The 25,132-nt window shown below is 56.0% G+C and overlaps 1 protein-coding gene and 1 pseudogene across 7 annotated transcripts in view; one reads left to right on the forward strand and one right to left on the reverse strand.

Annotated features, from left to right (window-relative positions):
* Positions 1-4,884: 4,884 nt before the first annotated feature.
* LOC148162108 (N-acetyllactosaminide alpha-1,3-galactosyltransferase-like) lies at positions 4,885-7,427 on the reverse strand (annotated as a pseudogene).
* A 15,610-nt stretch (positions 7,428-23,037) lies between these two features.
* The window catches only part of LOC148162109 (putative phospholipid-transporting ATPase IIB), a 140,147-nt gene continuing 138,052 nt past the window's right edge, over positions 23,038-25,132 (forward strand). For 4 of the 7 annotated variants that reach the window (XR_015767193.1, XR_015767194.1, XM_088020242.1 and 1 more), the window contains exon 1: positions 23,038-23,312. Coding sequence is in view for 4 of the 7 variants with exons in the window: in XM_088020242.1 (XP_087876368.1) it covers positions 23,197-23,312 (116 nt within the window). In the remaining 3 variants the exon portion in view is untranslated. The remainder of the gene's footprint in view (positions 23,313-25,132) is intronic. The other 3 variants (XR_015767195.1, XM_088020243.1, XM_088020244.1) reach the window with 2 other exon arrangements.

Here is a 25,132-nt window from a genome sequence, read left to right on the forward strand (position 1 = left end):
AAGTAATATGTCTATTGCCCCTAAATTTTTTAAAGAATTTTTTTTTTAAGATTTTATTTATTTATTTGAGAGAGAGAGAATGAGAGACAGAGAGCACGAGAGGGAAGAGGGTCAGAAGGAGAAGCAGACTCCCCGCCGAGCAGGGAGGCCGATGTGGGACTCGATCCCGGGACTCCAGGATCATGACCTGAGCCGAAGGCAGTCGCCCAACCAACTGAGCCACCCAGGCGCCCTGCCCCTAAATTTTTAAAGCAGCATATAATTATTTAACATGAAGATGTCCTTTTTTCTTTAAAGAAAGACAACTGTATTGCTTCCAGTGTTTAATAAGTTTACAGAACCTAGGTATTACTTTCACTTTTAGAAACAGAATGTTTGAAATATAAGAGTGTCTAGAGATTCTCCCTTCTTATTTTCTATGTTAGAAAGCAAACCTAGAGCAGAGCTGTTGGCACTGACATCTCAAAGTATGTGTCCGACAGAATCTAGAATCCGATCCGTATGCGGTTACTTTTGAATCAGAACACACATAAGCACATACACACACATGTATAAACATGCATATATTTTAAGAGGAAAAAAAATCAAGTTTGAAAAACTGTTTAACTGTAAAATAACATCCACTACAAATTTCCCTATTCTCCTTTTTAGTTGAAACCAGTTTGTAAAATATTCTCCTTGTGGTAGGTCCTTTGGCAAGTAATGCATAACAAAATTTATTTATGTATTTAGATATATCTTTCAAAGTACATGTAATCAGACAAAGGTCTCCTGGGTAAGTCTTCTCTTGATACAGTAGATGATTCAGAAGTCATTTCATAGCGCTCTGTCTTTTGGAGCCTTGGGAAAGTGACTTGGTTTCTGTGGAGGCGCCTAGAATCCTGCTGGCAGCACCACGGCAGAGAGCCGCTCCAAGGGTTGGAAGTGTCATTGGTGAAGGGTTTGCGTGGGGCACATTCCAGATCCTGAACTGTGATTAGTTGAAGGTACATTGGCTGGCGGAGAAAAGTAGTAAGAGCAAGAAAACGCTCGTGGTATGTGCAGGACTACAGTTTCTAACAGAGCGCTCAAGGGAAAATGCGTCTAGCACAGATGTGGGTTTGCACAGACCCATTTTAGTGTTAGGACGTTATGTGAGAGGTGTCCTGGACTGGGCTCGGTGAAGATACGTTCTACCTTCACTAGTCCCCCAGACTTGAGAAAGAGGTCGCTAAATGAGTTCCAGGCGTACGGCTCTCACTGGCATACTTCAGTAGATTTTCCTCTAAATTTTACAACGCAAGTCTGAAGTCAGTGCGATTTTCTCCCCCCGTGCAGATGGAAGCTTTAGTGGGGCGAGGTAACTGGCAGGGAGCATCGGTGAGTGAGGTGCAGAGCTGGTGTTCAGCCCAAGACTGGCCCTTCCTGCTGTGCCCCAGGAACAGGAGCCTCTCCTAGAGCTCGGCTGACACTCTGGGCCACGTTGCTCTTCACTGGGGCCGTTGGTCTTACCTGCCGTAGGCTGCTGAGCAGCACTCCTGCCCCAGGTCACAAGATACCAGCAGCGGGTTTGAAAACAAACAGGGTCTCCACAAGTTTCCAAGTGCCCCCCCAGGGGGGAAATCACCCCTAGTTGAAAAGCACTGGAGGACTTTTTTCTTTTCATTGAAGAGAATCCCTAAGTGTTCAGTTATGTATCTTTTGAGACTAATTAATATTCTTCAGAGATGCTCTCAGTAAGAACAAACTGATTCTGTGGTATTTGCCTCCGTGGGGAAGAAGCTTCTGCTCCTGCCAGTGCAGCCAAGAATTCAGGGGCTGGCTCCATGTCCCTGCTGCTGCCAGGCTAAGGCCAGGGCGTCCCCCTGCAGGGGTGTCCACTAGCTGCCCACTTCCCCAGGCCTGGTGGACTGGGCCTCCCTTCTGCTCACCAGCTTCCACTCAGAGGCAGGAGCTCTGCCCCGTTTTGACAGTCTGGGAGTAATGGAGCCCCAGCTGGTCAGCCCCACCGGCTAGCTTGTAGGGCCGGAAGGGCTGCCACAACTCCTCCCCTAACCCAGCGCCCACTTAGAAGCCAGCAGGGGCCCCTCCAGATAAGGCTGGGTGCTGTCCTCTTCCATTCCCCGTGTCTTGGCCCAGACCTTTGCAGACCTTGCTCCAGTTCATGCCTACGGGAGGTGGTGAAAACAGCGGAGAGCTTGGTGGTCCGTCGTTCAAAGGGAGGATCCATGATACGTACCAACAAAGGACAGAGCAGCCCAGTGAGAAACTTTATTGCCAGAACCAGGGAAAGATTCAGCCTGAAGGAGTCCCACAGAATCACACTCTACACTGCGTGCATGTGCTAGTCTGCTCTGCTCAGGAGTGGTCAGAGCGAGATGGTCTTGAAAAGGCCTCCAGGACACACATCCATCAGCAAAGCCAAAGCCTTGCTTGTCTCAGGGGCCCTGAGCACAGTCTCTGGGTGTACTGCGCACGGCTAGTGGTAGTTCCTGCGAAGCTGAGCTTAGAAATAGAATCGCATGCCTCCCCGTTGGTCTAGAAGATTGTACGTGTGCCGGAACCATGGCTGTGGGCCCAGGAGCGTGGACAGAGACCACCTGCAAGGTGCTGGTCCATTCCTGACTGAACTAGGGGCAGAATCAAGAACCAACTTCCCAGTTGGGGAGAATAGCCTCTAAGCCACATGTATCCAGTGGTAAAGGGTGAAAATCTGACTCAGTGAGTTCAGACACCACTTTTGACCAACAGGAAGTTGGTGTGGGGCCAGGAGCAGACCGTAGAAAGCCAGGAATACAAATCTGGTCAGGGACAGGAGAGGGGTGGTGCATGCTACAGGGTCAGTGGACTTCACAGAATTAGGTCAGCCAAGTCCCAAAAAAGAAACATGTCTGAACAACAACCAGCACTCAACATGTTTGATGTTTGTGTAACAGTTCAGAGTGTTCACTCATCAACTCTGGTGAATTTTATGTGATTGTACAGCAGAGGGGTTTGAAGTCAGATGGGCCTCCTGATGGCATTGTGCCGTTCATCCTGCCTGTCCCGGTGAGACCTCAGGGCAGTGCACCTCTAAGCTTGAAATAGGGGCCTGTTCCCTACCGACGGTCCAACAGGACCTCAAATATATATAGGCCAGGACTGGCACTTAGTAGATGCTCAGTATATATTAGTAACTTTCTTGTTCAGAGAGAAATGACTTTTTATTATGCATGTATGTCTCTGTATATTTTGTGAGGAGTGTGGAACAGTTTCTAATCAAGAAAGTAGATACCCTATTTATTTCCTCTTAGTTTGGAGTGTTCTGTTAGTTTCTCCCCGTAACGATCTTTGGAAGGTATTTTCTAAAGGAGCCAGGCCCCAGAGAAGTAGACTTGTATTAAATCCCATGTCCCCGAATTCCTCTCCCTGGCACGTTGTCCCTCCTCCTGCCCACCCCCCAGGGGTCTCTGTAATTGTGGTCCTTTGGTCCTTGAGGTTCAGAGGGATCCCCGTCGTGGCAGAGAAGACAATTACACTCACAGAGCTAGTATACTGCTTTGTAAAGGAGACTTTTCTGGATGCTACGGGTCTTCTTTCCCTGAACTGCAGGTGGTACCTGCTTTTCATTTCCAGCTGAATCCCCGTCCCTCTTACCTTCACAGAAACCGCTCCATCTCATTTCTAGAGTAGGACATTGGGTGTGCCCCAAGGGATCGAGTGTGGGTTCTGTTTTAGAATCTTGAGTCTGGGTTACTTGTCAGCCCTCTCCTACATGTGTCTCCCAGAACTTGTTTTACTCCTTCGGATTTTGCTCATTTGCTTCTCTGATCATTAGACGAAATACTTACTGAGGTCAGGGGTCCCTGGAAGAATGTTCTCAGTGTCGTAGGTGTTGTGTGGATTTGGAGTGCACCCGGAAGAGAAGCTGTGTGTGAGCCCGTGGTGAGGAAGGGTGCAGCCGCGCCCCGTGAGCTGGGGTACAAGTTGGCCGTGTCTGCTGGTTTGCTGCCAAATCTTCAAGTCTGTATTTCCATTTTTGAAGCTATCAGTAAATCTCTTTCAAACATTTGTCAGTATGTACAACCTCCCCATCACTATCCAGTTTTATTTTTGTTGTTTTAATTATAAATATCTAATAGTTTATTTTAACCATTTGAAATTACTTGAACAATGTCACGGTTAAATAACCATATCATTTCAGCTGCTTTTTGGACAAGTGATTGTTTTGTTTTGGAGGGAGAGAGAGGAAGAGAAAAGGTGGGCGGGACGCAGAGGGAGAGAGAATCCTAAGCAGACGCCAAGCGTGGACTCAGTGTCATGACCCTGAGATCGTGACCCAGGCTGAAATCGAGAGTTGGACGCTTCACTTACTGAGCCACCCGGGCCCCCCTGGATAAGTGATTTTTAACAGGTTCTATTAGATATCAGAAAACTCAGCCAGCATCTTCTGCTTCTGTCTTCTGAATCTAAGCAACTTAGAAGCCACCACAGTGGAAGTTTTAGGCCCTCTCTTTACTGGGTGACTACAGCCTGTGAGCAGTCATGGGCTTTTTTGTAAGGCTGTTCACCTCTTTCCCTCTACCAGTCACCTTATGATTTCTGTATCTTCCTTTAAAGTTAAAACCCCTTTCACCCAGGACACTGAAAGTTACGCCATCAATACTAATAAATAAGTAGTTTAAAATATTGTGAAAACGTTTTATTTAATGTTTCTGTTTTGCTGTCTTCTGGATAAAAGGGAAAAGGCCATGAGATAAGTTATTGATGAAATGAGCTGCTGAAGTGGAGAGGAGGTGTAGTCGGCCGATAACTGTCATAGCGTGAGCACTGGTAAATGACCGCGCATGCAGTCAGCCGTCCACCAGAGCCGTTCTGGTGCTGAGCTGCATCGATCAGTAGTAGGATGTCAGCGAAGTTGATGGATGGGGCCAACACGGACAGACAGCAGAAGGGAGCCCTGAAATATAAATATGAGAAAAGTACAAGGAAGGGGAGTCTCCATCTCTGCAGGTGTTCAAATATAAATTGAAATGTGGGTTTCTGTGGTGCAGTTCCAGTTATTTGCAGCATTGACACCGAAAACATCCGACATACACGTTGGACCCCTTCACAGCTACAAATGACCCAGAAGTGATCCAAACACACCGACCACAAAGAGAGGAACTTGGGCCCCCAAGCAGACCTCCTGAGAGCGGGGGCGCTAGGGGCTCTGAACATGGCCATGTGGGCAGTGCCGGGCTCCAGAGACTCCCTTGAGGGGACAGAGGTCGGAATCTGCTCTGATAGCTCCGCTCGGCGTGGCACCACCTGACAGAGTCGGGGTCAGCCCCATACGAGTTGCGGATGTCCCGGTGACTCTTGCGCACGGCCACAAACCTCAGCTTCTTCATGACCCCGGGCCAGCCCAGCAGCTGCAGGTCCCACAGGTACTCTGGGGACAGACCTTGGTGGGCTTGTGGTAGAGAAGATACCTGTTCAGGTGGCTCTCGTCATGCCACAGGGCCTCGATCCCATTGGCCCAGTCGACCACCATCGCCTGGTGACAGGCTGAGGTCAGTCGGGGAACCTCTGGCACCAAACCCCCAGAAAAGCCTCCTGCGTAGTAAAAGTCACCCGGGTCCCTGGGGTGTGCCCCTGGGACCTTGTCCGCGCTCGTAGCTGAAGTCCTAGAAGGTCACCCTGGAGAAACCGGGGTGCAGGGTGCCTAAGAGGAGGGACAGGCTCTCCACGCCCACGTGGTCGCTCAACTTCATGTCCACTAAACGGACACCAGGTAGTCCACCTTGCGAAGGAAGAGCGAATGCGAGAAGTTGCTGATCTCCATGCGGTGCATGGGCACATCCTGCCAGCAGGGAGCCCCGGGGACCTGGAACCAGCACTCTCTGGTCCTACGGAAGCAGCACTCGGGCCCAGCAGCCGGCCAGTCGGTGAAGACACAGTAGGTGACCCTGTGCCCCGCTGTGAACTGCTTCTCCGCCGGCTGCAGGAACGGCTCCAGGAAGACCACGTAGCTACAGGGACGGGGGATAGGGTGGGAGGAGAGTCACTGCCAGAGGCTGGTGGCAGGACCCCAGAGCTCGGGGCCGTGCACGTGTTCACCTTCGTCACTGGGACACGCCCCGGGCTGCGTTAAGCCACAGCCACCCTCCTGGCCTGTCCTGAGAGAGTCAGCCGGCGGGCCCTCCCTCCCTTCTGCTCCCAGAGATGGGGGCCCTCAGCACCCCATCTTACAAACGGGAGCCCGAGGCTTGGGAGGCTGGAAACCCATGCAGCCACACAGTCAGCATGCTGGAGCCAGGGACACTGCCCCGTGCTGAGCTCCCGGGCAAACCCTGCAGGTGCCCTCCCCTGGCCGCCCCCCTGCGGGTCCCCTCCCCACCTGCCAGGACTGGAGCTCCTTTGGGCACAGCCCTCGTTCCTTTGCCCAACAGACCAGCTAGAAGAAGCAGGGCCAGCCACCTGCCCCTCTTGCTTTGGGTGGGCTGTCGCTGGTCCCCACAGCTGGCTGCACTCCCTGGAGGGTCCCCCCGTGAAGGCTACGGGGCCTCTTGCTGACAAGGTCCTCAATCTACCACTGGTATTCCTAGGAGGGGTCACCCTGAACTCCCCCAGACCGGGAATCAGGTGCAGCCCGGGGACAGGGAAGGGGAAAGAGGACCCTGGGAGTTGAGGGGGGTTGCTTAGACCCCAGCCTTGAATCCAAGGGGGTAAGCTTCTGGATCCAGGTCGACATATGCCCCTCCCTCAGTCCAAAGCCCTCACATGGCTGGTCCCCCTGTGAGGGGTCTACCTGCTCCGCAACGTGGGGACAGCAGCTCCCCCAACGTCAGGCAAGTGTGGTGAGCCCTCTGAGTCTGGTTTTTTGGAGCAGGCACTGAGGCTACTTCCCTGGGCCTGCCCCACACCTGGCAGCTTAGTCAAGGGCTCACACGGGGAAGGTGGCCACTGCCTTGAAACAGGGGACAGGCACACAACCCACAGGCCCGGATCAGGTCAGCAGGGGAAAGGCCAGGCCCAGTCGTTGTGAGTGTGGTTTCACGGCCCCTTCCCTCAAGGACGCTGCCGGCAAGGGCTCCCTCATGCAAGCCCGGCACCTGCCCTCGCCCCAGGGCTGCGCTCCCGGCCCAGAGGGGGACGCATGAGGCCCGCCTGTGCGGGCAGCGTTGGGACAGGGCCACAGGCGCTGGCCGCGGACCCTGGGCCGTGAGGGTCTGGTTGGTGATTTCAGTCCCTGCTCTCCAGGACCTGGAGGACGACTCTGAGGCGACCTGGGCCCTTCCTAGTGCCCCCCGCACATGGGGCTGAAGGCCTCCCTTGCGATGGCCTGGGAAAAGGGTTGCACATGCCTCAGGCCATCCTGCGGGCCTCCGCGAGCTCTGTGGAGGAAGGAAGCTCTGACTGCCGATGCTGTCACCAGCCCCGGCTTCCAGAGGCTCCCAGGGGCCAGGCCACTTGCCGGCAGCCATGCCCAGCGCGCTCCTGGGTCCGCTGGGGTCCCAGGGCCTCACTGCTCAGCTCCCTCTCAGGGGCCTGGGCTCTGGCACCGAGTGCTGTCTGACCCGAGTGCTGTCTGAGGCTGTGCCCTCCTGAGCCTCATCCTCTAAGAGACACACAGGAGGGGCCAGCCCGACAAGCATCTCCTCGCTACCAATGCACAGGGCACACGTGACCCCCTTCCACTTCTCTGGTGGTGGGCTCCCCGGAAGCCCCATTGTTGTGGTGCTCTGCCCCTTGACTCAGCAGGATAGCGGCCTGGGGTCAGGGCTGTGTCTGTCCGAGGGGAGTGGCAGCAGGCGGGGGCTGTCACCCACTGTGACGGGCAGCCTCCTGAGAGGGAGCCAGGGGCTGTCCCCTCACCGGGCCCACGAGAGCCCAGTAAGACTGCTGAATGCATGCACTTTCGCATTAATCCCCAGGACGGGGTCCCCCCACTCTGTGCTCAACACACCGACAGTCCCATGGTGACGTTCTGCAGCTAGAACTGCTCGTTCAGGACGTCAGTGTTGCAGGTCCCTTCCCAGAAGATGGGGGCCAGGCAAGGGGTGAGGGCAAGGACATCGTTCCTCCGGGAACACAAGAGAACAGCATGGCGATGTGCGAGCTGGGAGGAGGGTGAGCGCACCAAGGGCCCTGGTGCTCACCACCCCCACCTGGAACCTCACCATCCCCCGCCCCATGCCTTCAGGGGCCCACCAGGTGCACCCTCCTTCCAGAAGGACTTCACACTTGCAAAAAACCCAGACTCAAACCTCTGCAAATCCCTTCCAGCTCTAAGCAAACCTGGTCCCTGCCAGACCTCAGAGTGGGAGCAGGGATTTCCCAGCAAAGCCAGGGGGCCCACCCCCGGGAGGGAACAAGCCCCCCTCACACATTCTTTGGTGGGCAAGGGATAGAAAGCAGGAAATGCAAGGCACAGAGAGAGAAAGGGACAGAGAATAATCTGTGGGCTCCAAATCGAGATCTCTGAAACAGGGAGAGGAAAAGAATCTGGCAATCGTGCATCCGCTGAGTTTTCAATCAGCCCGCCCTTCCTTGCCTACCTTAAATTTCCCTAAGTTTGAGAAAGGGAGGGGAAGAGAGGGAAGGGGAGGGGGGGAAATTTCAGTGAATGTATTCCCGGGGGTGTTAGCACCTTGGCTGGGGATAAAGCATCCTGAAAAATCACACAACGTGATGTGAGTTTGCAGGGAGGTGGCTGCGCCTTTATGATCTTGGAGAGATGGGGATAGGAAGGCGGTAGGAGGGCAGGTGTTGGCCAGGCAGGAGGATGCCCGACCGGACCCATTCTGCCCACGCCCTCCAGATTCCGTGGGGGAAAGAGTCTGCCACACTTCTCTGCTGGGAAGTAGACCACGGCTCTTGGACCAATGTCGTCCTTCTGTATGCGTCCCACAGCGCGTCTGCCACCAGTCCCCGTGGGCCCTGACGTCCTACACTTCCTCAGGAAGTCTTCCACTTATTCGCCCAACATTTCCAAGCACCCGTGACAGGCCAGGCATGTGCTAGCTGCCGGAGAGAGGCAAACTGGCAAATTCAGTTTCAGAGATCTGATGCCAGGACAGGCTCGCACCAGCGCAGCCGCCCTTCACACGACCGCAGACTCGGGGAAAAGTGTCTGGAGAGAGTGCAAAACAACGGCAGGTCTGACTCACGCCGGGTGGAGCAGGAGGGGTCAGGGAGGGCTTCTCGGAGGAAGGGACATTCGGAAGAGAGCTGAGGCACAGAGGTAGTTAGGGAAGTTGGGTGGGCTTCCACGGAAGAGGAGACCACTTGTGAAAAACCCCAGAGTGGTGGAAGCGGAGGGAAGGGTGAGGGGGGGAGAGCACAGGCCGTGGAGGGAGGTTCAGTCCGAGGACAGGGAGCCCCGGGCAGGCTCGGGGGCTGAGCTTGGAGCCCAGGACCCCCAAACGGAGATGCCACGTGGGGGGCTGGAGTTCAGAGGACAGAGAGATGTGGGAGCCGGACACGTGGAGTCACCAGTATGTAGTTGGCGATGCAATTCGCTGGTGCGGTTAGGGCCACCCGAGGAGAACACAGTAGAATGGCATCAGTCAGCTACTACCACGTAAGGACCACCCACAGGATCTCTGTGCTATGAACCGACACGAATGTACTTAGCTTTCCCGTCTGGGCAGCGTGGGGTCAGGTGGTGCAGGCCGGCCCTGCTGGGCGGCGGGGGTCTCCGTAGCTTGCGCCCGCCTTGGGGGGTGACTGTCCGTGACTGGTTCGTGCCGGCTCTGCTGCCATTGTCCCCCTCCCACCGAGGGCGGCCACGTCCCGCTCGTCTCACGGCCACGCCGAGGCCACAGCAGGCGAGGCCACAGCAGGCTGGGAGGAAGGGCTCAGCACAGGACTGCATTTCTGCCTCAGCGGCTAAGTGAAGCATGTCAAGGGGCCAAACCCCAAGTGCAGAAGGGCCTGCACAGGGTCTGTCGAGGGTCACAGCCCTGGGCACGCGCAGGAGCCCAGGCTGAACCCAGCTCTGTGTCCTCACACAAGGGCTGCACCCAGGCCTTGCGTGGGCTGTGGGTGGGGTGGGGTGTGAGGGTGTCACTGTATAGATGGGGCATGGGGGGGGTCAGCATGGAACAGCTGGGGGAGGGGCCCTCGCGGCTGGGGCTCTTGTCTGAGGAGGAAGTTGGGTGAGGGGACCCCGGCCATGGTGACCTCACTTCCCTGACAACAGAGCCCATCAGAATTTGGAACCCAGGTAACCAGGAACCCACATTCCAGAGACAGCCCCCGGCCCAGCTCATTACATTGCAGATAGTGAAACTAAGATGTTCGCGTGCTGCGTTCCCAGATCCGGAGGTTGCCGACGGAAGAAAGCGCGCCCAGCAAATGCTGTCTCAAGATGTCCTTTCAGGGCTCCCCACCGCCTCTGGCCGTTTGGTCGGAAAGACCACAAGGTGACACCAGGAGTCCCAGAGCCGGCCACCCAGCCCCACAGGGTCTAATCCACCTGTGCAGCCCCAGGTCCCCACCCGTGTGTGTGTGTGTGTGTGTGTGTGTGTGTGTGTGTGTGTGTGTGTGAAGAGGGGTCATGTAGGGTGGGCCAACCCCATTCAAGAGCAGGCTGATGAGGGGTCAGATACCCAGTGGGCAGGTCTTGTTCAAGGTCAAGGGTGGCTGGGTGGGACGGGGTGTGCGCGGATGCGAGCTTCTGCCCTGGGTTTATCCCAATTGCCCTGGAGCGGGGGTCACTGTACCGCGTGCAGGGCTGGGCACGCAGAGATGTGTCTGATCTGGGAGCAGGAGGGGGACAGGGCAGGGGGACAGGGAGGCTGGCTGGACAGGGCTGTGATGCCTCTGGGCCGGCTACCCATCCCTGTCTTTGCAGACCACGGATGAAATCGGGAGGAGGCTGGCGGACAGCCATGATATTTCTGGGACCTGGGGCGTGACACCACAGGGGTCCCCAGGAGCAGGTGCTGGGGATTGCGGGGGAAGGCCTCCGACACCACCCAGACCACTGTCCCTGGTGGTCATTGACTGGATTGTGCTCCAGGAATGGAGCCCACGGAGACCGAGCTCGAGGCTGAGAAGCCTGGGGTGGGGTGCCTGTGGGTGTGTGGGGACGGGTCGTGGCAGGCCCCACAGGGAGGAGCCCCGAGAGGCTGGTGTGGGGCCAGGAGCAAAGACTGTGTGCAGAGCACCCAGCGGGTGGACTGCAGTCGGGGAGACGTCCCGGGGAGGGCACCTTCCTGGCTGCGGCTTCTCTGGGAGGCTCTGGGCTGGGCTCTGTCTTGCAAATACCCACGGAGAGCAGGCACGGGGGTGAGCTTTTCTCCTCTCACAGATGTTCCACGACCTAAGGAGCTAGAGCCGGCTCCAACTCCCTCAGCAGCTCTACAGGGAGGGGTGGTGCCTGCAGAGACTTCAGCAGGAGCCCAGGAGCCGGCAGTTGACCCGGCACCTGCCCACGGAGAGCCTGACGCCGACCAGGAAGGGCCTGCTCGAGAACCTGTGCCCAGAGAGCCTGCCCCTGTTCTTGCCACTGTTCCTGCCGGAGCCAGGGCCCCTGTGCCTGCCCCGAACTGTGGCCCTGCTCCTTGCCCAGACCCCGCTCCTGCCCTGGATCCTGACCCGTCCCTACCCCTGCCAGTGCCCCTGTCCCTGCCCCTGACCCAGATACTACCTGGGTTCCTGTATGTGCCACTGCTGCAGACCCCGTCCCTCCCCTTGCACCTGCCCCTTCCCCTTCCCCTGCTTGTGCTCCTGTTCTGGCCCCTGACCCAAGTCCTGCCCCTTCCCCTGCCCATGCCTGTGTCCCTGTTTTCGCCTCTGACCCAAATCTTGCCCCCACTCATGTCCCTGCCCCTGCCCGTGCCCCTGCTAGAGCCGATGGCCCTTCCCTTGCCCCTACTCGTGCCCCTGCAGCTGCCACTTCCCCAGCACCTGCCTGTGCACCTGTTCTTGCCCCTGACCCAGCTCCTGCGCTGGATCCTGCCCCTTCCCCTGCCCCTGGCTCTATTCCTGTTCTTGCCCCTGTCCCGGCTTCTGCCCCTGCACCTGCCCCTTCCCCGACGTGTGCAACTGTTCTTGCCCCTGACCCAGCTCCTGCCCTGGATCCTACCCCTTCCCCTGCCCCTGCCTGTATTCCTGTTCTTGCCCCTGTCCCGGCTTCTGCCCCTGCAACTGTCCATTCCCCTGCCCCTCCCTCTGCTCCGGTGCTTGCCTCTGACCCAGCTCCTTCCCCTTTCCCTACCCGTTTCCCTGCCCCTGCAGGTGCACCCATTCCTGCCCATGACCCACCTCCTGCCCCTGCACCTGTCCGTTCCTCTACCTGTGTCCCTGTCCCTGCCCCTGCCAGAGCCGATGCCATTTACCCTGCCTGGGTCCCCATTCCTGCCCCTGCCCCTGCAAGAGCCGATGCCCTTTCCCCTGCTTTCCAGCACCGCGGGCCCTTCCCTTGGCCCTGCCTGTGCTCCTGTACTTGCCCATGACCCAGCTCCTACCGTGCATCCGGACCCTGTCCCTGCTCTTGCATCTGGCTCTGCTCTTCCATCTGGCCCTGCCCCTCCTCCTGTTCCTGCAGGGCTCCCAGAACCACAGCCAGAGCCCACATCCTCGTGGGGAGAGCCCCTTGTACAATTCCCCTTATTTCCATCACCCGACCCTGATGCCCCGCCAGATTGTTTCATCCCCTCCCCCTGTGTTCTTTCTCTCTGGTACATATTAACTGTTAGATTATCTTTCCTTATCCTCTACGCTGTTTATTATTTATTTTAAATAAAATTAATTGTTTTCTGTTGGACAAGTCTGCAGCATTAATTATATTCTCAATGCTGTGCCACCGCACCCCAGAACATTGCTGCACAATATCTGCTTCCGCAAAGGACACCCTGAACCAGAAGGCCTCCCTGCCCATTTCTCCCCGAGCCCAGCCCCTGGCGACCCCTAAGCTGCTTTCTCTCTCTGTTCCTTTCCTGGGTGTTTCCTGTACGTGGAATCACGCAATAGGGGCCTTTGTGTCTGCCCCCCTATTTTCAAAGGGAACTCGTTTCCTTCTGTGTTTATTGGACACAGAATTTCCCTTATTCGATATTGAAATGCCTGGGGGTTACAGATCAGACGTAATCAGAGAGGCCACTTTAGGAATTATGGGCACAATCTTGGGGCCGAGACCCCTGTTCCTGCTGGGACACCTCAGCCTGACCCCAGACAGGACAGGGCTGGTTCCTCCTGTGGCCCACACAGAAACCAGGGAAATGCAGAAAGCTGGAAGACACACCCCAAAAGGCAATGCATTGCTCACAACCCAAGGCCAGAGAAAGGTTTCAGCGGACTCTGGTCCAAACCATGCTCCAAGTCACTGGGTTCCACAGGGAGAGACCACACGCATGCAAGTCCAAGTGGGGACAGGCACGGGGGGAGTCAAAGAAGCGGAGCTAGCAGGTAAGGACTCTGGCAAAAACAAAAAACTCTATGGAGGCAGCGCTGGTCACCCTCAGACGGGCAGGTGTCTGGTCTGGGGACCAGCAGCCCTGGGGAGAACGTGAGGAAGCGGAGGTCCCCTGGAGGAAAGGGTGACGGCACCCCTGTCTGGGAGGACAGTGCGCAGCACCCATCCCAGCCTGCAGGTGCACCCATCACCTACTGTGGGCAGCTCAATCCCAGCTTGTTGAAGGGAAGACCCGTGTCCATAATCCCCTATTTGCAACAGAATCCATAAAGGGGAGTTTGTGGGTCAACACGTATACAGTGTTTAAGGTACAAGTCTCGAATTCCAACATCCATGGTCTGCTTGTCCACCTTGAGCCTTGTTTGGGAAGCAGGGGTGGGGACGCCCGGGGCTGTGACCTGTGGGAGGGGTGGGGAGGGTAAGCTCTGAATGGAGTGACCAAAGCACACGGGGTGACCTGCCCAGGAGGGACCCTCTCGGTCCCCAGCCCCTCTCCTGACCTCGTGCACGATGGCGAGGGTGTGATGATGAAGGTGCTGGCCCTTGGCTGGCCAGTTCCGTAGCTGGTGTCGGAGCTGCTCAGGCTGCACACCGGGCTCTGATCCCAGAGCTGGCGCGAGAGGTGAAGCTGCAGCTGCCCCAGTCTCGGGAGCTGCGGCTCGCATCGCTGTTGGACCTGCCTCGAGCTCTGGGGCAGGTGCTAGAGCTGAATCCCCCTCCAGAGATGATCTAGATCCGGTTCCGCACTTGGATAAGGCTCTTGAACCCACGAACGGCTTTCCTCCCCTGCCCATTTCATGCATGACCAAACTCGGGGCGGTGACGGGACCGGCTACATGGGGGTAATGGCTACGGGGGGATTCAGCCCAAGGATCCTGCATGCCCTTCACCTCGTGCCCCATACAGGTCCGTCCTGAGGTGCCCGACAGGGGCAAGGGCCTGAACCGCTGCTCCCGGCACCTGATCCCACCTGATCAGAGACACTCCCCTGGGTCGTGAAGTCCTCGTTTGACCTCTACTCCGGCCAGCCCCACGCGAGCAGGGACCGTGCGTCCTCACTGCTTGGGCACCATCTCCAGATGGCGGACTGGCCACTGCAGCGGGGTTGGTCACCACTATACCGTCGACGTGGATGCAGGAGCAGCTACAGGCCCAAAGCCCGCTCCGCAGCTCGAGGCATTTGATCTTCTGTTGCGGTGCCACTGCTGGGAGCTTGGGAGCCCGGGAGCTGGAGCCAAGTGCGCCCCAGTGTGAGTAAGCCCGCTGGAACCACGGCTCCATCACCAACTCCAGAGCTAGAGCCAATGCAAAATCCGAGCTGGCCCAGCTCCACAGTCAGCTGCGGGTGTTCCCCGGACACGGAGCAGGCGCTCGCTCCCCCTGCAGAGCTAGAGCCAGTGGGCTCCGCGCAGCAAGCCCCAACCCAGGACCCGCTGGGTTCCCTCTTCCCTCACAGACTTCTGCAGTTCCTCTGTGATTCCCCAGCGCTGGGACAGAGCAGACACTGCACCCACACCACCCCCTCCTTGGGTTTCCAGTTCAACAGGAGGGACCACAGACAGATTGAGGCATGGGGCACGCTCCCCTGAGGAAGGCAGGGGTGCTCACACCCGTGATGGAGGGCTCCCTCCCATGCAGATTGCCGGCCCCCCGCACCTGCTGGCCACACCTGCCCCTGCCTGGATGGCCAGTGTGGGTGGGCTGGGGGGGCCTGACCTGTGGATGGAGCATCCCCAAGGCTGCCCCAGGGGGTGTGTGGAAGGGCAGGCCCGGCCACTGACTTTGTTTCTTGCCCACCTACCTCCAGGGCCATCTCCTCCGTTCTGGGCACATGGCTGGACTAGACTCGGAGGACTTGTGTCAGCCAAAGACGTTCCCTGCCTCAAGCAGCTGGTGGCCCATGTGCAGCTCAACATGCCCTGTTCCGACCTGGAGCGCCATGCCCACCTTCTGCTGACCCGGCTGGAGCACACAGAACCCACAGTGGCCGAGCCCGAGGGTGAGAACACCGGGGCTGGGTGCCTGAGTGTGTGGGGGGAAGGGTCAGGGCTGGTCCCACAGAGAGGAGCCCCGGAGGCTGGTGTGGGGCCTGGAGGAAAGACTGGGCTCCGAGCGTCCAGTGGGTGGACTGCAGTCCGGGAGACGTCCCAGGGAGGTCTCCTTCCTACCTGGGGCATCTCTGGGAGACTCTGGGCTGTGCATGCACAGATGTGTGTCTGATCTGGGAGCAGCAGGGGGGCTGGGCAGCGGGACAGTGAGGACATCGGGCAGGGCTGTGATGCCTCCGAGCTGAGTGACAGTTCCTGTGTTTCCAGAGCCCCATGGAAGCTGGCTTGGATTCTGCCCCTGCACCTGGCTCCTCACACGAGTTAGGGACACAGGTGGAGCCTGGCTCTAGCTCCTGAGATGGTGGAGCAGCTGAGAGAGGAGAAGAAAAGCTCAGCCCATGGCTCCTCTCCATGGGCCTTTGCAAGACAGAGCCCAGCCCAGGGCCTCCCAGAGAAGCCGCAGCCAGGAAGGAGCCCTCTCTGGGGCGTCTCCCCGCCTGCCATCCACCCGCTGGGCCCTCTGAGCCCAGTCTTTTCTCTGGACCCTCACCAGCCTCTGGGGCTCCTCCCTGTGGGGCCAGCCCCGACCCGTCCCCACACACCCACAGGCACCCAGCCCCAAGCTTCCCAGCCTCGGGCTTGACCTCCGTGGCCTCGGCTCCTGGAGCACAATCCAGTCAATGACCACCAGGGACAGTGGTCTGGGTGGTTTCGGAGGCTTTCCCCCACAATCCCCAGCCCCTGCTCCTGGGGACCCCTGTGGGGTCACGCCCCAGCTCATGGAGTAGGAGGAGGTGTCCGCCAGCCTCGTCCCCATTTCATCTGTGGCCTGCAAAGACAGGGACGGGTAGCCGGCCCAGAGGCATCACAGCCCTGCCCCGCCAACCTCCCTGTCCCCCTGACCCTTCCCCCTGTTGCTCCCAGATGTGACACACACACCTGTGCGTGCACAGCCCTGCACGCGGGACACTGACCCATCCCCGCAGGGCCAGCGGGATAAACCCTGAGGCAGAAGCGCGCAGCCCCCCACACCCCATCCCACCCACCCAGCCTTGACCTTGAACATGACCTGTCCACTGGGTATCTGACCCCTCATCAGCCTGCTCTTGAACGGCTTGGCCCGCCCTACATGACCCCTGTTCACACACACACACGCACACACGGGGAGGGGACCTGGGGCTGCATACATCGATTAGACCCTGTGGGGCTGGGTGGCTGGCTCTGGGCCTCCTGGTGTCTCCTTTCGGTCTTTCCAGCCAAATGGACAGAGACGTCGGGGAGCCCTGACATGACATCCCCAGCGAGGGAGTGTTTGCACAGTTTGCTTTCCTCAGCCTGTAGCCTCCGGTCTTTGGGATGCAACATGCAAACATGTTTTTGGTTCGAGGATCTCCAACGAAATGAGCTGGGCGGGGGACTGTTTCTGGAATGTGGGTTCCCGTGGCAGTACTTTGTGCATCACGGGGACCCCTGGCATTCAGCCCGGCAAGTTACCCCTCCCCACGCCATGGCCGCGCGCATGATTCCAAGAGTTCGCATAGGAGCTTGCCTGTCCCAGGGCTGTGACATGGCTCCGCTGTGGCTTTGAACCCAGGTCAATCTGACCCAAGCCTGAGCTCATGCAGGAGCCTAAGGAAGTAGCCTAGAATGGTACAGCTGAAAGTGACGGAAGGTTAACTTTCACTGAATCTAAATATTAACTGTTAAATGTAAAAATCATAAAACCTGTAACAGAAAAGGGTGAAGGGTGGGGACTCCTGGGTGTCTCAGTCGGTTAAAGCGTCTGCCTTCGGCTCAGGTCAGGACGTCAGGGTCGTGGGATCGAGTCCTGGTGCGGGCTCCCTGCTCAGCGGGGGGATCTCTTTCTCTCTCTCCCTCTGCTGCACCCCCTGCTTCCGCGCTCTCTCCCTCTCTCTAACAAATAAAATGCTAAAAAAAAGTTTCTCTTGAAAAAAATAAAAAGATTCGGTGACAGGTGGACCTCGGCAGAGTGGCTCGAGCCATGGGCCGGAGCTACGGCCGATGCCAGGGATGCCCCCGGCTCCTGCCGTGGAACCAGCCCGGGACCTGAGCTGGAGCTGCAGCTGGAGCTGGCTCCGTCCCCGATGGTGGGGCTCAAGCTGATTCTGGAATGGACTCCAGGGCTCAGTGAACTCTCAGGCTGGCATTGTTGCCAAATTTGGTGGAGGAACCGGCAGCAGAGAGGACTGCTGCACTGGAGCTGGTCCAGGCGAGCAGGTAGAGGGGCCTCTAGCCCGGGAGCTGCCGCCGGGGGGGGCCGTCGTCCGCAGTCGGTGCGGGGGCTGCTGTGAGCGGTGGCTCTGGCTTTGTGGGTGGAGGTAATGCTAGTTTGGTGCACGTCTGAGCGTCTGCTCTAGCTCGCCAGGTTGTAAGCACCCCTGTGTTTGTGCAGCGGGGGCACGAGCTGGCTGCAGGGGTAGGGGGCTTACTCACACTGGGGCGCACTTGGCTCCAGCTCCCGAGCTCCCGACAAAGGCACCGCAGCAGAAGATGGAAATACCTCGAGCTCTGGAGCGGGCTTTGGGTCTGTAGCTGCTTCTGAGCCCCGTCAACCCTGCAGTGGTGACCAGCCCCGCTGCAGTGGCCAGTCCTCCATCTGCAGATGGTGCTGAAGCAGCAGGAGGAGAGAAGATCACCACCCTGCCAGGGTGATCACCCTGTGCTGATCCCCACCGCCTGTCCCTGTGCCTTTCACAGGAAACCCCGCACAGCCTCCCATAGCAGCACTGAGCTGCCTTGAGAAGTGGCTCTCGATCTCGGGCTGGCTCTCACTCTGGCAATGATGCTGGATCGGATGAGAGAACTGGTGTGCAGTTGGCTTTGCTCCGGACCTCATGCCGGAGCGGGTTTTCCCTGTGGACGGGGTCCAGGGGTCGGAGCAGAGGGGCTCTAGTCTGTGGGGGCACTGGCTCAGGCTCTCGAGCTGCTTCCATGGCTGGCTCGAGTCAACGCGGGGGTACGTTCTAGTGCATCAGATGGTTCTAGATCTTAGCTGCCGCCAGGGCTGACTCTGCCCCATGCCTCCTGCAAGGTCTCCTGTTAGAGATGCTCTAGCTCTGTATCGCCCGCTAGCTGACTGTGGGTGAGTAGGACCTTAAGACAGCCGGGGAGAGTTTTTCAGGACCTAGAATTCATAGCTGTTAGGATCAGGTCACTTAGTTAGACACAAAAGTGGTTAATATCCTAAAGGACAATAAACTATATCCTTTGATGTTCTATTTTCTTCCCGGACCGAAATTATTTGCTTCTCTACCGGCAAAAACCTTCACGCAAATGTCTAATTTCACTAAGTTGGGGACCTCTACTAAATAGCAGTCAGTTGAACAAAGTCCATTTTCCCAGTCTTCGGGTGGCCTGTACCCTTACGTGAGAAGAAATGACATGCCAGCCTCCTTTCGCCTTATGTCCAAGCTCGGGCGGTCAGTATTCTCTTTATTCTCGCTCAGCTGGCAACTCTGGTTCAGAGGCTAAACATGGCCTTTGGAGCCTGGGTTCGAGTTCTGGCTGTGAGCCAGGTCAGCTGCGTACCCATGGTGTGCCTCGGGGTCCTCCTCTGCGGAGGTGAGGGACACTCACGACGCGTCATTATGGCCAGTGATCACATGGTCTTCTATCCTTTCACTTTCTGCTTCTCCATATGAGGCCTCTTAGACCTCAGGCATATATCTGGATTTGGTTTGTAGTCCAATCTGAAAATTTGACTTTTTATTGGTGTACTTAGTCGGCTTACATTTAATGTACATGAAGTGACATTCAGGTGTAACTCTACCATCTTATTGGTTTGCTCTTTCCTCCATCTGTTCTTTTTTTGAAAACTCGTTCCATGCCTTCCTAAAGATTATGCAAGTATTCTCTGTCACTCCAGTCCCCTCCATTAACGTGTTATTATGCCTTCTCTCATTATTCCTTCAGGGACTGCTCAAGGGAAGTGCTGTCCCCATAGAAACAGTCCATCCCTGCGCTGTCAGGGCATGCCCCCCTGCCGTTCCCAGATATTAGCAAGGCCCTGGGCCTCTGTAACAGGGGTTGCAAGCTTTCCCTGTAAAGGGCCACATAGGCTTTGTAGGGCCTCCTCAACTCCACCATTATAGCTTGAAAGCGGCCATAGATGATATGTTGATAAAATAGCATGGTTATGTCTAAACAAACTATCTTTACCAAACAGATGACAGGTAGACTTTACCTGTGAGCAGTGTGCTGTGACCCCGGCTTTATAGCCTCAGCATCTCTGGGTAGGGGTTGGGGGGGGCATCTGGCTCCTGGGCTCCCCTTGGCTCCAGTACTACTCTTCCTCTTCCGGTCTCTTTGAGCCTGGAGGTGAGAACGGTTTCCCATCTACCTGTCCCCGGAAGTCCCTCCAACTGCTTTGGTTTTTTATTCCCACCCACACATCTGTAAACAGTTCCTCCACTAAACTCTTCAACTGAATGCTGCAGCAGGCCATCCAGCTCCTGCAAAGACCCTAACGGAACTTTAGGCTTACAGCACGCACGTATTCATTCCACTGTGGCCCAAGTTGCAGCCAGCAGTTTGCAGATTGGCCTCCCTGCCCAGGAAGAGCCTCCTGCAGGGCAGACGCCATGTCTTAGTTATATTTGCATCCCCACCACACCCATCCCTCACCTGGGCACAGAATGGGAATGAAGAATCTTGGCTAAACTGACCTAAATTAGCAATGCAGAAATGGAGCCAGGAGAGGTCAGCATGTAGAAAAAAGACTGGAGGGGTTCTTATTTAAAGTGGGTAGGTTGTGAAAGAGAACTATCCAGGAGAGAGTGAGTTAATCGAGGAGAGCCAGAGGATTTGTCTCAAAGTTATCACAGAAGGGAAACATGTAAGGACCTGGTGTTACAATGTTAAGTCTTCAGTGTGGTTGAGCTGTTGTGTTAACAGTGTCCTCTGTGGAGTGTGGTCGAGCACTTGGTGTAACAAATGTCAGCTGTTGAAAGAGGTGAATGTCAGCTGCCGCAGTGAGTCGGAGTAAGGAAAAGAATGAGCACAAGTTCATTTTGCACATAGGAGGCCACGGCGTCATTTGAGAGGGGTGTCTACAAAGTGGCCTGTATTCAAGCCACATAAAAAGCAGCAAAATAGCAAACTGGAACCAGAAAGTTGGAGCAACTACTCAAGAATATTAACTTTTTTAAAAATAAGTTTTCAAATGGAGAAGGTAATACATGAAAATAGTCAAGATGAGACTAGAATTTAGAAGTTTATTTTGAACACATTGCTTCAAACACATAGTCATAATGGATTTATAAATTATGGAAACAGAAAACAAAAAGACACAGCAGGGCTCAAAAACACCAAAGTTCTTGGACCAGAAACAGAGGTGAGAGTGGCTCCTGTCGGCTGGTTTCTGGGGCTGGAAGTTGGCCACCGGAGTGGGCAAGGGGCTCACCCCACAGGCTTGGGTGAGGCTGTCCTACGTGGTGTAGGAAACTAAACCAAACAACCAACAAAACCCTGTTGCTGACAGCTGCCTAGGGCTTTTGAACACAGTGGGGGCTTAGGAGTACAAAGACAGAGACCCAAACTGAAGACCAAGAATGAATACCACTGCCTGCAGACCCTGCATCTGACATGCTCTCCCTGTTATTGAAAGCCTTGACATGCCACATGGGACCCCGTTCTGGGCTGAAGGTGGAAGCGATGGCAAGGCCACTGACTAGGGAAGGGTGAGGAGCAGGAGGGGAAGGGGGAAGAGCCGCTATCTCCTGCCCGCTGCCCGCAAACCTAAATTCCAGGACATGTGAAGAAACCCAATGCTAAGAAAGTTAACAAATCAACAGTCAAAACATTTTCTTCTCCTTAGATAATTGAAAGTAAGAAACAAAAGACAGAAATGAAATAAGAATAGATGGATAGGAAAAAGGACCAATTAAAATCTTCAAAGTAAAAAATAAAAGTCATTGAAATAAATACCTCAAACTATCACAAACAAAACGACCTCAAGACAAAATTAATAAAGGCTGTTTACCCATCAACTTGCAACAAGGGAGCCCTTCTGATGTCACTTTCAAGGGTTTTAGAAAGGAAATTAAGTTTTATCAGGTAGAAGGGGAAAAGTCTTGGACTGGGAAGCTTCCTATTAAGGTGGGATTTTGGAGTAGAAGAGACTTCAGTTTGTCTGCAGGTACTTCTGACCGTCCTTGGTTGTCTGAAGGGGGCCAGGAAGCAGTTTGGGCAACTTCCAAGAAGACGGACTGTGGGATGCTAGGAGAGACAGGTGTTCTGCAGGGGGCTGCACCTTGGAACCAGTGGGGCCACTGGGGCTCTTTAGAGTATCCTCTTGAGAAGTGACCCCATGATAAAGGTGCCTCCAAACCGACTCTCAAGGAGCATTAAGGAAATGACCACCTACTGGGGTGGGTTAGAAGGAGGTCTCCAAGAACACCACTACTCCGTTAGCATTTCCATCTTGGAATAGAAAATCTATTTGCCAAGACACATGACCCTTGAATAACTTTTTTTTTTTTTTTTGAGAGAGGGAGAGAGAGAATGAGAGAGAGCATGAGAGGGGGGAGGGTCAGAGAGAGAGGTCGACCCCCTGCCGAGCAGGGAGCCTGACGTGGGGCTCGATGTGGGGCTCGATGCGGGACTCGATCCCAGGACTCGATGCGGGACTCGATGCGGGACTCGATGCGGGACTCGATGCGGGGCTCGATCCCTGGACTCCGGGATCATGACCTGAGCCTAAGGCAGTCGCTTAACCAACTGAGCCACCCAGGCGCCCCTGAATAATATGGGTTTCTACGGGGGTTTTTCCCAATAAATATACATAACAGTGCTGTAAATGCATTTTCTCTAACTCATGAGCTCCTCTCTAACATTTTCTTTTCTTTAGCTTTTTATCGTAAGAACACAGTATGTTATACATACAACATACAAAACGCGTTCATCACCGTTTACTTTACCGGTAAGGCTTCCGGCCAACAGCAGGCATTGGAAGTCAAGTTTTTTCGGTCAACAATTATGACTGAGGGGAGCAGGCACAGCTAACTCTGTGGGTCCTGGGTCAATTACATCGCGGACAGCTGGCTTTATTTTTGATCAGAAGAAAACCTCAATGTTAAAGCAGGGAAAGAGTTCAGACCACACTGCCAAGCTATGAATCAGTAACAAACTTTAATAACAGGAGCGCGAAGTTGAGCACTCTCTGGACTCGACTGTTGGCCCACTCTTTGGAGGCCACTTACGGGAATCGTATTCCGTAGGTGCAGGACAACGCCGCACACACCTGCGCGCAGGGGAAGCCCGACAAGGCGGCGAGTTAAGGGACCGGGAAGTCCCCGGCGACCGGGAAAGGCAGGACTCCGGGGGCCGCGGCCGCCGCCGTCCCCGGACACGCGCACCTGGGGCACAGCCCCGGGCCGGCCTCCGGCGCGCGCCCTCGCGCACGCGCACGCGCCCAGCCCCCAGCGCCCAGAGCCCGGGGCGGGGCCGCCGGGACACACCCCCTCCGCGCGCCGCGGTGACGCCATCCGGCCCCGGCGCGCGGGAGGCGGAGCCTCAGCGCGTCGCCGCCTCCGCTTGCGCCCGCGCCGCGGCGTTGACGTCATCGGGCCCGGACGCGGGACGGAGCCTCTTAACGCCGCCGCCTTTTGTGCCCTCCCTTCGCCGCAAGCTGTCGTCATCAGGCTCCGACGCTCGCGGGGCGGGCACGGACGCGCGGGCGGCGCCTCAGCCGGGTTGGAGCTGAGCGGAGAGGGCGGGGAAAGGCAGCGAATCGAGGAGGGGCGGGAAGGTGGCGGCCGGAACATGGCGGAGCGGATCCCTCTGTACCCGGTGCGCAGCGCGGCCGCCGTGGCCAACCGCAAACGCGCGACCTACTACAGCGCGGCCGGGCCTGGGCCGGGGGCCGAACGGCCCAGCAGGTAACGACGGCGCTGACCTCCCTCCCCCCCGCGGCGGCCCTCCCCCCGCGCCCCGTCCGGGCCCCCCGCCCCCCGGCCCCCGGCGGCGGGTCTGTCCCAGCTCGCAGGCCGCGCACAGTGCTCCGACTCCCGCGCGCCTGCACTCTGGGGGGGGCGTCCACCCTTGGGAGAGGCCCCGGGACTCAGCGTCGGGGCCGGGCGGGGTCACCCCCAGCTCCGCCCCAGTCCTGGGCTGCCTTGGCCATCGACGCCCTCGGAGGTGGGGGCCGGCGTGCGGCTGCGGCGCTCTCACGGGAGCCGGGCGGGCGGGGCCCTCATCCCGCAGACACTGCTGCTGTCCGAGCCTCGGCGTGGTTCCCGTAGGGACCGTGAACGTGCAGACACGAAGCACACACCTGAGTGGAGAAGCACGGCCTGTCACAGATGCAAAGGGTTCAGGTCATGTGCCAAACCCAGGTGCACTTAATCATGTTCGTTGGCCAGAAGTTTTGCTTTTAGCAATGAGAAACGGAAGTTCACAAGGTTGGATTGTTTAATGGGACCCCACTTCAGTCGTCCATTTAAAACATAGAGACCTTTCATTGAAAATGGAAGCCTCCTCCCCTAGTTGGTTTCAGCTCGCACTTAACTTATTTCTCGCCCGAAGAGAGGAATACTACATTTTATAAAAAAAGGAACTTATAAAAAGAGGAAATACTGTCTTCTGCAGTTAATCGAAATTTTATTCCTAAGGAACTGTAGAAGCAATTAACTTTTTAAAAAAGTTATTTGAGAGAGAGTGCGCGTGCGTGCGGGGGGAGGGTCGGAGAGAGAGAGAGAACCTCAAGCGGACTCCCCACTGAGCGAGGAGCCCTAGGCGGGCCTCGATCCCAGCACCTGAGATCAGGACCTGAGCTGAAATCGAGAGTTGGACAGGTGCCGCAGAAGCTGCTAACTTTTAGTTCAGAAGAGGAAAAAAAAATTTCAATATCCAGTTGCTTCAGGATTCGAGTTTTAGAGTAACTTTTGTTCTGGGCTCTTTGAGAAGCTGTAACAGAGTCAGAAAGTATGTGTTGTAATGTTGTAGAGCTGAATTGAATCGCGGCTCATTTACTGACTAGCTGTTTGATCTCATTAACCTGAACGCCCATTTCCTGGGATGTAAAATGGGGGGGAATACTGTTGTTTTCCTACAGGATGGTGAAGGGTTACAGGAGAACCTACTGAGGTGCCTGTGTTTAGCGTTTGGCCAGAAGTACCATTTCTCTTTTCCTCCTTGACAGTACCTGTAACAGTGATTGTGTCAGAAATCTCTGAGTGCTTGATTTGGGGAGATCATTATTTGGAAATATGCTGTTTCTTTCACAATAGGTTTCCGTCGCGGCTTGCATCTCAGTTTTTGCTGCAGGTATTTTGAGGCTCTGTCATTTGGTGTGTACATATTTAGGATTCTTACGTCGTCTGGTAGAGTGTTTCTTTTATTGCGTAATGTTCTTCTTTGTCTCTGGCAATTTTCTTTGCTCTGAAATCTCCTGCTTTATTGTGGATTAATGTTTGCATGGTGTTTGCTTTCAGCCTAAGTTGAATTTGGAGTCTCTTTGTTGGATCCTGGTTTTCCGTTATGCACTCTGTCATTCTCTGGATTGGTGTATTTAGACCCTTTACGTTTAAGTTAAGTATTGCTACATTAGAGTGTAGGTGCTATTTTATTATTTGTTTATTTTGTTTCTTCTGATTCTCATTCCTCTTCTGTTTCTCTTTTTGACTTCCTTTAGGTCATTTGAACTTTTTTTGGAGATCTCTGCGGGGTTTTTGAGTGTAGGTCTTCTTGTAGTTTTTGT

The sequence above is a fragment of the Eumetopias jubatus genome, unplaced genomic scaffold (genome assembly GCF_037043125.1).
Source record: "Eumetopias jubatus isolate StellerSeaLion01/CBP00866 unplaced genomic scaffold, mEumJub1_p1.0 scaffold_20, whole genome shotgun sequence".
NCBI lineage: Eukaryota > Metazoa > Chordata > Mammalia > Carnivora > Otariidae > Eumetopias > Eumetopias jubatus.